General features: G+C 54.9%; 1 protein-coding gene and 1 long non-coding RNA gene across 7 annotated transcripts; both read left to right on the plus strand.

The window, feature by feature from the left end:
- Positions 1-1,392: 1,392 nt before the first annotated feature.
- Positions 1,393-7,774, plus strand: LOC102105450 (ras-related and estrogen-regulated growth inhibitor-like). 6 transcript variants are annotated; one of them, XM_088058265.1, is made up of 7 exons: positions 1,455-1,594; positions 2,473-2,993; positions 3,311-3,443; positions 3,742-3,874; positions 5,213-5,269; positions 5,937-6,010; positions 6,476-7,774. In XM_088058265.1, the coding sequence occupies exons 4-7, from the start codon at positions 3,775-3,777 to the stop codon at positions 6,959-6,961; spliced, it is 717 nt and encodes a 238-aa protein (XP_087914391.1). In that variant the 5' UTR covers positions 1,455-1,594; positions 2,473-2,993; positions 3,311-3,443; positions 3,742-3,774; the 3' UTR covers positions 6,962-7,774. The 6 variants fall into 6 exon arrangements, with proteins under 6 accessions (XP_087914389.1, XP_005529037.1, XP_087914391.1 ...); XM_088058264.1 differs by having other exon boundaries at positions 2,473-3,443; XM_088058266.1 differs by lacking the exon at positions 2,473-2,993 and having other exon boundaries at positions 1,464-1,594.
- Positions 7,775-9,070: 1,296 nt separating this feature from the next.
- Positions 9,071-13,900, plus strand: LOC148183960 (uncharacterized). Its single transcript, XR_015772994.1, has 3 exons — positions 9,071-9,207; positions 12,820-12,931; positions 13,069-13,900. It is a non-coding gene; the product is annotated as an uncharacterized LOC148183960 (long non-coding RNA).
- The last annotated feature ends 149 nt before the right edge of the window (positions 13,901-14,049 follow it).

The following is a 14,049-nucleotide window of genomic DNA, read 5'->3' on the forward strand; positions in this document are numbered from 1 at the left end:
TGCACACATCTCATTTCCGTAGGAAATGGGGCTAAAAATAGGGAAGGAATGCAACGGAGACTTCTTTTTCTTGATGCCTCCCTGTTCTCCAGCTGGGAATGAGCTTTTGTCCCAAAATCTGTTTATTGCCTCGCTGTTGTTTTCTGGGCCCCAGATGTAGCCATGGGGCTGATTTTTGGCTTTGGAGAAGCTGGAGCTGCTTCCAGGTTTGATGCACAAGGAAGACACACGTGATGGCAAGATAGGTTTCTGGGAGAGGTCTTCTGGCTCTCCACAACAGTCCCTGTGTTATCCAGGGGCCTCCCTCCGTCACTAATCCCACTGGCAGCAGCTGTGATCCCGATAACCCTGCGGCTGGTTGAGTGCTGATGTCCCTGTAGGCACCAGGACGTTCCCTTTGGACACCTGATAGGGGCTATAAATACCAGGAGGGTTCATGTTCCCTCAAGCACCAAGTGGTCTGTGCCAAGTCACCCCAGATGGTCGAGATCCCTGTGCCAGAAATGACTGCAGCCTTTGGAAAAGGGGCTGAGTCCCTGATGTGGGCATTTGAAGGCTCCACACCCTTGGCCAGATCCCTTCTCCCAGCTTCTTTTTTTGCAGCACTGGTGTCACCTGGGATCTGCATCCCACGGGTCAGAAGCGTTCTGGGGTCTGATGGAGAGAGTCAAGATGCTGCTCAAGGTGTTGCCAGGCTTGTCCCTTCTTCCCAGGATGCCCAAGGCACATCCATGCCAGCTCCAGGTGGTGCTCCGAGTTGTTACACGTTCCCTGCACACCTGGGTACACCCTCACGCTGCTGCTTACCAGCCTGGGGGTGCTGCTGCACCAAAACGCACAAAGTTCGGTCCCAGGCCTGGTGTGGAGTCCTTGCTCTTGGATATCCGTGGGGATTTAGTTGCTGGTTTGTGCAGAGCCAGGATTCACTCCTCGCCCTGCTCCCGGGACAAGGGGGAAGGCTGGGGCTGAGTCAGCTCCTCTCATCTTTACTAACTTGTCTTGTGCACCAACACGGGGAAAATTATGATAATTATGATTTCGGGCAGAGTTTTGGGGGCAGGCAGTACTCTCTGGCTGTGTTGCTCTGGCTGGGGAGGTGCCGCACCACTTCCCTCTTTCCTCACTCAGGGAATCCCAGGAAGGTTTTGGGATGGAAGGAACCTCACAGCCAATGCCGGCCTCTGCCCTGCGTAGGGACATCTTCCAAAGCCCAGGTGGCTCCGAGCCCCGTCCAACCGTGCCTTTGCCCCTTTGAGTGGAGCAGCTTTCCCAGTCCGGGAAGCGCCGCCCGGCGCTGCTGCGTGCTGGGAAACTGAGGCACAATTCCCGAACCGCCTCCGGGACGGGATGAGGACCGCCTCCGCGGGCCGGGAGGAGGAGGAGGAGGAGGGCGGCATCAGCCGGGGCCAGCTAAGCCCAGCCCGGCCCTCGGGGCGGAGCAGCGCCCGGCGGAGCGGGGAGCGGCGGATCCCGGGGCAGCCCCGGCGCGGCTCCGGGATGAGCTTCCCGCGGCCCCTGCGCCGCTCCGTGAGCCTCAGCCCGGCCCGCACCCTGCGCCTCGTCGTGCTGGGACAGAGCGCCGTGGGCAAGACAGGTAGGACGGGGCTCCCCTGTATTCCCCCCAGTGTCCCTCGGTATCCCCCGCATCCCTCCGGCATCCCCCCAGCACCTCTCCGGCATCTTCCTGCATCCCTCTGCTATGCCCTGGCACCCCTCTGGCATCGCCCTGGCATCTCCCCGGTATTCCTTCTCCCGGGAGAGGGACCAACACTCCCATGTCCCTTAGAAAGCCGGAACGAGGGACGTTCTCCCGGTGCCCCCGCAGCCGGTGGGGTTTAAGGGCACTGAGTTCCCTTCCCCTCGAGTTTCCCGCATGGACGCTGCAGCCGGGGCTCGTTTCCCTTGCCCGAGGGCTCCCCAGCTACGTGGGGGCACGGGGTGGACATCACTGACTGGGAGAACTTTCCTAAAAGCTGGGCTCGGGGTTGGGTTTTCCCGGGTGTGAGGAGTTCTCTGCTCATTCCCAGCGCCCACAGCAGCTTTGTGGAGCCTCCTCCACAGCGCCGGGCTGTTTTCCTTCGGGAAAACTCTCTTTCCCTGCGCCTTCAGCTCTCCGTCTGTGCCTGCTGAGGTGGGGGTTTGGGATACTGTGCTGGGAGCACTGCTGCTGCACTCCTTCCTTAGGATCATCCTTCCCTACCTCCCACTCCTCCATCCCGACCTGTGAGCACTTGAGGGCGAAGATGTCCCCTGTAGCACCCAGAATTCCAGGGCTGGAGTCAGAGGCAGGGAAAGCTGCGGATCCATGTGGATCCATCCACACTGATCCGGGCAAAGTCTGGCAGGACACAGCTATGCTGCTGTGCCCTTGGGGACAGCGAATGTCCTGCCCCTCTGGAAGAGGGAAGGCACCACAGCAGTGGCACCTGTGCCGGACTTTCAGAGCCTCTGGAATTGTGTTTCCATGCACAGCAACCGGCATTAAGGAAAAATCCGAATTCCCTGATTAAACTGAAGGAAGGAACTCCCAGCTGTCCCTGAGCAATGCTGGAGCACGGGATGGAGCTCAGCTCCGGGGTACCCAGAGCGCCGGGGGGTGGTCCCTGGCGGCCTCGAAGGATCAGGTGGTTTTATGGGGTGTACGAAGCCTTTGGCTCGCCCCCACCCCAAACACGTGTGCCTCCCTGCTTGTGGGCATCCCACCCGGCACACAGCAGATTCCTGGCAGCTTTGGGCCCCTCCTGTGGGCAGGTGCGGGGTTTTTGTGCCGCCTCCTCCTTAGGTTGGATCGTGCCGAGGGTCTCTAGAAGTTCCTCCGGTTAGGTTCGGCTGTCAGCGTGTGTGCCTTGCAGCAGCGGGGTGACAGTGTGACAGTGACACGGGCCATGGAATGGGGGCACAGGGAGGTAATCGATACCTCGTGAAGAGGAGAGCTGGAGCGTGCCAGGAGCAGGGAGCAGCCCCCGGGAACGGCAGGCATGCAGCCTCCCTGAGTGAGTCCCTCCCCATCTGTGTCCCCTGGGCGCTGTTCTGCACGTCCTCCCCTGCCAGGGGACAATTGTGTCACCTTCCTCGGGGGCTATGCCCGAGCTGCCGGGTCCTGCTGCCCGCCAGCCCCTGCGCTGGGGACGAGGACACCTGTCCTGCTGTCCCTGCCCAGCTGGCAGGTGACATGCCAGGTGATGGATCTAGTGCGGGAGAGGCGAGGGAGGAGCCAAGAGCATCAGCAGCTTCATTGCTTGGGCTCCTGTGGGGGGGACGAGGGAGGCAGCTGTGTCCCCAAGGTGGGAATGACATCTCTTCTGGCCAGGGTGTGAAGCAGGGGAGGCCGAAGGTGGATTTCATCGCCGAGCTGCCAAGCTCCCATCCTGGCAGGGTGTGAGCGGGCCCCACTCAGGAGCATCCCCGGGACGAGCTGCTGCATCCATGGGATACAGAGCCAGGTCGGGAGAGTTGAGGGCTGGGAACAACCCAAGGGTAAATCCCACACGGGCAGCTGCAAAAGGAAAAAAACAAACCTTGATTCTCAGCAAGAGTTAGGGGTTTTTTTTTGAGCAGTTTGGAAACCTTCAGGATCTGGTGACCCGAGGTCCCAGACCCCCCGAACAGGGATGGGTTTGGGTGCAGCCGTGTGTGCATCAGGGCTGTGTGAATCAGCAGCGGGGGCTGGAAATCCAGCCCAGCTGGGGCTTGTGCTATCCTCTGCTGCTGCTGCCCAGCGTAAACTTTGCCATAATCCAGAGCAGAGCTCTGCCTGCAGCACGTGGAGCGAAGATGGATCGGCGCTGGAGCCGCTCGGCAGCGGCACAAACCGGGCAGCACGTGGGCGCGCACTCGGTGCCATCCCGAGGTGCCCAGGCTGACTCCTCGGCAGGTAAATCACCCCTGGAGCCCGCAGCCACCCCCTCACCCCACGTTCAAAGCACAATTAACCCTTTCAGCTCCAAGGAAAGTCCTTCCCGCGGTGACTGATGTTCGGGATGGGGAGAGAAAGCTCCTTATAAGGCTGGGTGGCCGCGGCCGCTCCGCCTGCAGCCGCTTCCCCCACTGGCAGCTCCCCTCGTGTTCCTGCGCTCCAGCCAATTTTTAATCAATCTAATTGGCTCCTCTTCTCATCCCACACCATGTGCTCCAGCTTTGGGTGGCTGCCTGACATATGACACACAATCAGGTGCTTTCTAGAGACCGAGCCTGCCTCGTCCCGCTCCCCCCCGATAATTCTGTCGCCTCTTTGAAGGTGCCTGCAGGTGCCTCCTGTGGGATCCCTGGTTATCTCCTCAGAGCGGTTTGGCTAAATTACCTGCTTTTTTCTTCAAATCACTTCCCTGCTGGCCAGGTTTTTAACCCACAGACTGCAGCAGGTGAGAGGATGGTGAAGCCCCCAAAGAGGAGCCCAGCAGGTGTGGGAGGCAGAAGTTCCTGCATCCCTCTTTCCCATCGTGTGGTTATTTAAGCCTGGCCTATGTGGAGTGCCACATTCCTGGGATAAACACACAGATCCTGATCGGCTTGGTGAGGGCAGGACACCAGCAACATCTGCTGGTGGGCAGCTGGGACAAACTGACCCTGGGTTGCAAGGGAAAGGGAGCTCCGAGTGTTGTTCCAACTCGGTGTTGGCTTTTCATTTCCCTTTTTGTTTCTGGAGGGGTTTTCATCACATCCTGGTTCTGGTGAGGTTTATCCTCCTGTCACACTCCTGATCTGTTTTCCATTCCTCCTCTCCCTCCTGGTTCTGTGCTCCTGCCTAGCTCTTTTGGGTTTTTTTCCCCCATTTCTTCCCCCATTCCATTAATTTCAGTTTCCACTCCTGTTGCCTTTCCAAGCCAGCTGTCAGCCTCTTCACTACCTTTCACTCCCATCTCCATTATCATCATTAACGCCTCGAAGGGCTCAAGCACCACTTCCACCCTCCACCCCTGCACTCTCTGCACCCTCCCAGCCGTGGCTTTATCCAGAAATTCCCACTTCAGGCATCAGCACTGTTTCCAAAGCAGCTTCCTGGAAAAGATGTTAGGTCCAAAGGCCCCACGGAGGGTTTTGCCAGCAATTTGGGCTTTGCCTCACCCAGGCTGTAGTGCAGGGAGATGTGTAATCAGATGAGAGGGTTTAATTGCTTGAGCTGTGGCTCCTGCTGCTTCTTTGCCCTTGCAAGGAGGAAAAATGAGTCCAGAGGACTGACAACTCCAACAGGGTTCATTGTGTTTTTTTCTAGCGCTGACCGTACGATTCATCACCAGGAGATTCATTGGAGACTATGACCCAACCCTAGGTAGGAAACTTTTTTTCCTTGGAGCAAACTCCTTTTCCTCCATGGCAGAGCCAACCCTGCTCCCAAATTCACCATATCCCCTCTTCTTCCTCCTCAACCAGACAGGCAGCCCGTGGACATCCTGACACCCCCCTGGGCCCTGCATGCCTTTTTCCCTTTCTGTTATTCAGGCAAAATTTATCGGGACGAGCCATTGGATTTCACAGGGAAGTGCTGCAGGCTCAGTCATGGGATCATGGAATCATTTAGAATCATAGGATCACACAGAATCATTTAGGTTGGCAAAGACCTCTGAGAGCCCAGCCACCAAACCAACCAACAGTTCCTCCTCAGTTTCTCAAATTCCTTCCCAACCTGCTGGAAGGTGGCTTTTAAGGGACAGGAGGCTTCTAAGCTCCTGGAGCCTGTGCTCTCCTGAATTCTAGGATTTTGTGGTTTTGTTTTTTTTTTTAATTGTTTTTTTTTTGCATTTGGGTTGTTTTCTGAGCACTGAAGCCATGTCCCTGCTGGAATGTCCCAGAAATATCCCCTCCTCCCACTCTCCTGCGGAGCCCGTATCCCTCCCTTGATGCTGCCATGCTTTGGTCACTGCTGCCCTCTCGGCCACCTGGGCTGTGACTGCTCCCTGGGGGTTCTCTCACACACCTTTCCTGTGTGTCCTGCCCAGAAATGATCTACAGGCACGTGGCTGTCATTGATGGGGAGATGGTGCACTTCGAGATCCTCGACACAGCCGGACAGGTGAGCTCAGCCAGGAAAACACCATCGGAGCACAGCGGCCTGCCAGGCAAGGCAGTCCCTGCTCTTCCACTGGCCTCATTCCTGGTATCTGGAACATCGTGGTGGTTACCTCAGGAAAAGGGTGTTTTGGTGAATTTATGTCTAGCCTCAGTCACAGTGCAGCTTAGAGTAAATATTCCCCTATTCCTGTGCGGGGCATAGCTCTGCTTCCTGTGCCAGTGGAGCATCCTGGCAGCTCAAGGGAGCACTGATTCCCCAATATCCACGCCAGGACAGGGCTGATGGTCGTCCCCACCTGCCACACCACCTAAGCCACCCCATCCCTGCCCCGAGCTGCCAATATTAGCACTGCTGTCCCCAAACCCTTCATGGAGAAGGCACCATGCCCTCGGGAGGTTTTCCAGGGTTGCACCCGGCAGTGCTGGCATTCCAGCGGTGCTAACGGGAGCCTGTGTGCCCGAGCAGGAGGAGGACTCGCTGCAGATCGAGGAGAAGATCAAGTGGGGTGATGGCTTTGCCGTGGTGTACTCGGTGACCGACCGCTGCAGCTTTGACGAGGTGATGCGGCTCTGCTTCCTCATCAACCACCTGCACACCAGCCCCAAGCGCAGCGGCGCCGCCGAGCAGCCCCCTGTCGTCATCGTGGGCAACAAGAAGGACCTGCAGTTCGACAGGATGGTGTCCACTGAGGATGGGGAGAACCTCTCCAAAGCCCTCAAGATTCCCTTCTACGAGATCTCCACCCGGGACAGCTACGAGGAGCCGGTGGCGGTGTTCAGCAGCCTCTACCAGGAGCTGCTCAGGCAGGGGCACTTCTCCCCGGGCTCCTTCAAGAGGAGGACAGTGTCCAAGCTCATGGAGAAGATTCCCAAGATGCAAGCCAGCTCCACCCTGAACTCCACGGGCCGGAGCCTCAGCTTTAACTCCTTCAGGGACTACATTCCCGAGTGAGCGGCCTGGCTCCAGCCTGCCATGGGGGCGGCTGCTGGGGCTGTGCCGGCTCTCTTCAGGGGAAGGTCAGGAGCAGAGACGGTGGCACTGGGGTACAAAAGACTGTGGGTTCTTCTTACAAGGGGCTTTGTGCCAGCAGGGAAGGTTTTCTTCATCCATCTGATCCCTTTGTTCCCTCCTCCCCCTCTGGTGTGGCCCTGATGGCTCCAGTGGTGCTGGGACAGCCCTTGGAGGGAGGCTCAGCTGTGTTTTGGTGGGGCTCAGACCCAGCACAGACACGTCTGGGGGGGCTTCCCCCCTCCCCTGAGCTGGCTGGGTGTGTCTGTACCCCAAATCCAGCACCCACCATGCTGGGTGACCCCGAGGGCCTTGCTGGCTCCTGGGGAGCACCAGCCATTCCCTGGGAATGGAGCCTGCTTCCTCAGCGTGGCTGGTGAGTAAAGCTTCTCGGATCCTCAAACCCTTCCAGCCCATCCAGGCTGTGCTCAGTAGCATGGACACAATGGAGCTGATTCCAGAAGCTGCTTGCAGGTACCCCTCTGTCTGCTCATCAGCTGCCCTGTTCCCAGAGGGGAAAATCACCATGGGCTCAGGACTTGTCCTTTTACACAGGGATGGGGCAGGAAAGGCGTGGGAAGGAGCCAGGCTCATGGCTCATATTCCTTCCCTCCCTCTGGGTGTTGGGGGCTGTGTGGGTGGTTGGGGTGGCTGTGCTGGGACCCTGTGGTGTGATGTCCCTGTCCCCCCTGTTGTGACCGACCCCACTGTCTGCTGCTGTGTCCTGTGACAATAAAAGCCAAGTTTCCAACCGCCTGTGGCACTGCCAGGATAGATTATTTTAGGGAGCTTGAGGAAAGGAGTGCATGGTGTGGGATCACCCTTAAATTAGGGCTGGGCATCCCCCTTATCCTCTCCCTGAGCCCTGGCACCTTGCACCCTCCTGCCTCCCTCCACCCCTAAAACATGTCCCTGGAGGATCACAGCCTGGGAAGCCACTTATCCCACCTCCCCAGCCTGCTCCAGAACCCACTCAGGCACCCTTTTCCCTCCTACAGCTCCCAGACGTGTTTCCTGGTGCTGCTTTCGTCTATCCAAGGGGTTTCCCTTCAAGGAAGGGGATTCATTATATTCCATTTCTCTTCATACACCCACATCCTTCTGTGGGGGGGAAAATGAGCCCCATCAAGGAGCTGGGCTGGGAAAGCAATTTTGGGCTGCTCTTTCTCAGCACCTTCATTAAAATCACAATTTTACTGAATTAAATTTAATTTAGTGAATTAAAATTCGCTCAGGGATCTGTGTATGGGCAGAGCCCAAATGGGGCTGGACAAGGGGTGTGTGTGTGTTTATTTTTAGGGGGTTTATGGCATTCCCAAGGGTGTTGAACACTGGGAGCTGGGTTGGGGGTTTGTGATCCAGCAGCTGGGGTGGGTGTTGCTGCCCTGGCTGGAGAAGAGCCAGTTTGGGAAGTGCTGGGATGGGGGGAGAAGAGCTCAGGAGGGATTAAACTCCAGTGGGATGCTGAACACACACTTGAGCCTGTCAAATGCAGGATTTGGGTGCTCTCATTCCACGTAGCTCAGTTCCCAAATATCCCCAAGGCTTGTCCAAGGGGGTGGATTTAGCTGCTGGCTGGAGCCGGGCATGGCGGAATCGTGCAATATTCAGCAGGAATTATTCCAAGTGATGGATGAGACAGGACCAGCTCATGAGCAGGAAGCCAGGCCAGTGCTGGAACAGCATCCCCAGTGCTCCTGGCAATGGAGAAGCACTCGGCACGGCCGGGATCGCTGTCCTGGAGTAACCCCGGCCCTTTTTCATATCCCAAGGAATCCAGAAGGCTCCGTGTGGTCGCTGCCTCAGCCCCTCACCAGGGCTCCTGGCCGTGCCTGCTATAATTAGCACCAAACCTCATTAGGAGAGGCAGGGGCAGCTCTTCAGCACTGGTAATTGCTAATTACTGGAAGCCTCTAATGGCTCTCCAGGGAAAGTTTCCTCTCCCTTATAAAGGAAGGTCTTGAGGATGCAGCATTCATTGGGGTGGGGAGAGGTTTTGCGGGGGGAGGAATTCTGGGGGGCATAAATCCTAAATTCCTGTGGTGAGAGGTCTGCAGGGGCTGGGCAAGGGAGAAGGAGGAGGAGGAAAATAAAAACAAGAAAAAAAAAGAAGGGGAAGAAGATGAGGAGGAAGAGGAAGGTCTATGACTTACTTGGAGCAGAGCCTGGAGATTCAGAGCCCCAAGCAGGTGAGTCCAAGCCAGGTCCCTGGAAAGGAGGTGCCCAGAGCCTCCTGGGAGCCCCTTGGAGGCACACGAGGTTCTGTGGGGACCTGCAGCCTCCTCCCTGCCAAGCAGGGCAATGCCACTAAAACAACACTCCATGGGGGTTTGGGACTGGAAGCCGAGAACGAGAGCTGCGGTTTGGTTTGTCTTGGAGCCCTCCCAAAAGAACCACAACTGTCCTTGGGGAACACCAGGCCTCAGGGCTGCTAAAAACTCTACCAGGGAACAGGGATAGATGGAGCTGGGGTATCCTGTACTGATCCCCTGGGTGGATGTTCCCATGTGTAGCTGGGAAGTGCCACCTCTCTGGAGACAGGTGGGTGTCCTGAAGGCTGTCCTGCACCTTTCCAGCCTGCGGTGGCTCAGCTCCAGGGAGAGAAGCTGAAGAATTTTGGTCTCATCATTATCCAAACAGCATCTCCAGGGCCGGGATTGAATTTGGCAGCAGGGAGGCTGCAAATCTGCTCACCAGATTTCTGGGAAGTTTGGGAGAGGCAGATGAAGCAGAAAGGTCCTTTCCAAGAGCTCCTGGCTGTGCTCACCCCCAGCAGCTCCCTGGCATGCCAAGCCCCCCGATTATCCCCCTTTGTCCCCTCTGCCAAGGGGTTTCCAGGAAAACCAAAATCATGGGCTGAGGCTGTGGGGTGCAGCTGCTCTCTCTTCACAGCCACAACTTTTATCATCAGTTGTTCCTCGTTTTAATTTAAATAAATAGAGGTTTGGGGCTTTTTGAAGGCTTCTCCTGGAGGAGCAGCACATGGATCTGGCCTCAGTGCAGCCCTGCTCCTAGGAGGGGTGGGGAGAGTGGAATTGCCAACAATCCTTTCCAAGCAGGTGCTGCCATCAGAGATGCCAAATCAGCACCCTCACACCCTCTGAGGGGTTTGAGCTCGGAAAGGAGCATTGAGGGTGTCTGGGGGCTGCAGCATTCCCTGGATTTGAGGTACCTGGGCTGGGTTTGGAGGTGCAGGGGGGTGAGTGCCCCATGAAGGGGAGGGGGGGGGGGGGTTTCCTCAGCACTGTGGGATCCTCTCTCCCCAGATTAGAAATTTTAGGGAATACTGTGCATTAGGAATTTGGGATTGATGTCCCCAGAATATCAGGCTTTTCCTGAAGGGAAAAGAGGGGGGAAAGGGGTACACAGGGGCTGTGTCCATCCCATCAGTACCAGCTAAAATTGGCAGCTGGAGCTGGCGACTTTCCACCTGGAAAATTATCCATCTATGGATTATTTCAGGTGCTGCAGCCTGTTCCCCACTGCCCATAATCTGTTTTGCCTGTGGGACCCTCCTGAAAATCTGTGGATTGTGGGCTGTGGATAGAGTCAAACAGCTCCCAAATCCAGGTATTCCTGGTTCAGGGGGCACAGTTGGGATGGGAAGGGACGATGGTCGCTTCCAAGAGCTGCTCCTAAGGCCACGTTGTCAGTGCTAGTCCTGCTCCTCATTTTTTGTTTTATAAATAGCTGTGGAGTTCATGGAAATCTGGGATTGCTTTCCAGGAGGAAATCTGGGCTGAGATTTCAGGAATTAGGAACTGTATCATCCTTTTTGGTTTGGGTTTTTTTTTTTTTTAACCTTTTAAACTGAGCAATAGTTCAGCTCCAATAAGGAGCCCAAATTTTCTACTGAAGAATTCCAGCACAGCCAAAGGCTTTTGCTGGCCCTGAAAGGCAAGGCTGGGAACTGCAAGGGGAAGGAAAACCCAAGGAGAACGCCCACTATGGCACATTGGCTGGTTTATTCCCGGGGTGGATTCTGAAGGTTTTTTTTTTCCTTTAAATAAGCTCTGGTAGGGCGGGAAGATGGGATATCCATGGCCATCCATGCTGCCAGCTTCAGGAAATCTACTCTGGTTCATCACTGTGTCTCCCAGCTCATAGAAATCATGGATAAATGGATAAAAATGAGAGTTTGGTGTTGGCTTTTGAGGTACTGTGGGATCCATCCCCATAGGGAGAGTTTTGGGATGAGGCTGCTCCTCACTGGGAAAAATGGAGGAAAGATGCCAAGTCCTGGAGACACTTTGCTGCTCCCACCGGTTTTCCTTTGCTCTCGGCCAACCCACACATCTTTCCTGTATATTTTTTTTTAAATTAATAATAATATTTAAGAAACCCCAAACCAGAAACCCCAGGAGGGTCTGGCTGGGAAGCTGAGGTTGTAATTGCTGGTGCTTAAAGGCTGTAGGAAAATATTGATGGAAAGGGCTGTGCCTTCCCAAGTGCAACCTCATAAAAGTGGAAAATCCCTGTGGCTCTCTGTGCTCTCCCTTTTCCCTGCCAGCCTGAAAGGTGATGGCAGAGCTCTGCAAAGGAGTGTGATCCACAGGGTATGCAGTGATGGAAGCCTCTCTTAGGGGACAGCGATCCTAAATCCCAGTGGGAATAACCCTTGGTCCTTGCTTTATGGGTGTTTCACCAAAAAGCTTGGGTTCTCAAGCTCTGCTTATGGATGCTGGTGACATAAATCTGTTTCCAGCCTCCAACTCCATCCTTTCCCTGGGCACTGTCCACCCATAGGTGCCACATCCCACATGGCCCAGAGAACCTGGAGGGTTGGAAAATCCCAGAATCCTAGAATGGTTTGGGTTGGAAGGGACCTTAAAGCCCATGCAGTTCCATCTCCCTGCCATAGGAAGGGACCCCTTCCACACCAGATCAAGGTCCCTCAGCCACCCTGGAGCTTGGAAAGCTCCATTGGATATTAAAAAATAACCTCAAGGTGTTTTCAACCCTGAAAAGTCATGAAGAGGGAAAAGATGCTCTGTTTTGCAAAGGGGAGATTTTAAAATGTTTAAAAAAACAACAAACCAAACCTCTGGAAGCAGAGGGGCAGGACACCCTTCTGGAATCCAGGGAGCCACCCCGAAATATTTTTTTTCCCTGTGGCCACTCAAGGCTAAGTGGTTTTTGTTGGCAGTGGGAGGAAGATGAAGGGAGGTTTCACTCTGCTTGTGGGAGCCAGTTCATGCTGAGATTTGTGACAGGCAGGAAAACTCACAGATCCATTCCTCCTCCCAAAAACCAGGAGTTCTGGGAGGGTGGGAGAGGGCTTGGCCCAAACCCCCAGGCTATATGCAGAGTTGTGGGGGCCAAAGCTTGGCCAAATATTGAGTTGTTAAAAGCTCCAGCAGGATTTTTCCCTGGGATTTGAGCTGCTTTTTAAGAAAAGGTTTTTAAAACCATCCCCATTTTCTGCTATTCTGCCTAGGCATGGTGTCCTGTCCCTGCTTATCCCTCTGCATCCGTACCACTGGACGCGCCATCCCAGGGTTTCCCTAATCCCACCTTGGGGGCCCCTCTGCCATTCCATGGATGTGATTTAATCTTGTGCCATGTGACAGGGCTTTGCCTTCAGCTGCTGCAGCCAGCAGCCTCATCAGCTGCCCCCCTCCCAGCCCATTCTGTGGTGGGAAGCAGGAATTGTCAATCCTTGTGCAGCTTTTGTGTTGGGTGCTGCTGCCATGTCCCTTCCTCTCCCTTGGACAGAGGATTAAACCTTCCTGGTGTACCAGGATCCCAGATCATCCCAAAGATCCCTTTTTTTTCCCCCCTCCTCTGCCTTGTTTCTGCAGGTTTTACAGCCAAACTGAGCTCTCCCTGGGGCACATGGATCTATAAATCCCCACAAGTAATTCCATTGGTTCCGGCTGATGCCGTGGGTGAACAGCTCTGAATCACCACGGGGTTTGCTCACTTCTGCTTGTACCCCTTTTCCAGGTCATGGGGAGTGTTGAGCCCCTCGAGTGCCTGTAAGATCCCTGGTGGAAGGAACACCCCTTCTTCCTCATTTTTTTTTAATTTTTTCCCTTTATTTTTCCTAGATTTGGGGTCCCATGGGTCCATCACCTACAGTTCTGCAATAAACCTCTCCTGACCCCATTCCAAGGGGATCCCCAGCCCCTTTGGGATGGACATCATGGTCTCCTAGCTCATATCCAAGCTTTTTTCATCCTTTCTCCTTACCCTGGATCCACCTTCTCTCTGGAGCCCTTCTTGTCCTGACATGATCCATGATTTTTCCCTCCATCCAACACTGGATATTGCCCCACCTACAATAAAACATTAATCCTGGAGAGGAAAGGCCCCATCCAGGGGCTTATTTGGGCCACAGATTAGAATTTTCCCGGTGGATTTGGCTGTCCTGAACTCTCCTGAAGAGCAACATCTTTGGCCTTGGGATCATCCGGGGTTTTACCTGGATGCAGGATGGGGAAACACTTTTAAGTCCCAAGTTTTTTATATCTTGGCAGCCAACAGGTTGTAATATCACTTGGGAAAATCCAAATCTTCCCTGATCATCTGTAGACAGGGTGAGATGAGTGTGAAGGGGGACCAGAGCATGGAAAAGTCAGTGGAAATCTCAGATTTCTGGGGTTTTTGCACCAGTGGTGATTGCAAGTGTCCTGGGAAGTGGCTTCCCTGTGGTTTTGGGTGCAGGCAGCCACCCTTAGCTGCAGCACCCATTTTGGCAGCCCTGGAGTTGATCTAAGGGGGTGTCCCAGTGGCTCATGTGAAGTAGGAACAGGGATAAAATCCCCCAAAACTGAATAATAACAGCAACAAAAGCCAAAGCAGGAGAATGAGGGGGCTCAGCACTCCCAGGGCTTCACGTGTGGATTCACAGGTGCGGAGTAAAGATTCAACCATAGCCACCTCAGCAAACTGGCAAAAAAAAAAACCAAACAGAAAAAAAAACCCTTTAAAATTATTCCCCTATATATAAAAGCCTTTAAAAATTAGTATTTTTAATGTCCTGCCCCTGCTGGGGATACAGCCACCTGTGGCTACGTGCGGGCTGCAGG

Source organism: Pseudopodoces humilis, chromosome 7, assembly GCF_049639895.1.
Source record: "Pseudopodoces humilis isolate 2021_Gansu_Grassland_sample_001 chromosome 7, ASM4963989v1, whole genome shotgun sequence".
NCBI lineage: Eukaryota > Metazoa > Chordata > Aves > Passeriformes > Paridae > Pseudopodoces > Pseudopodoces humilis.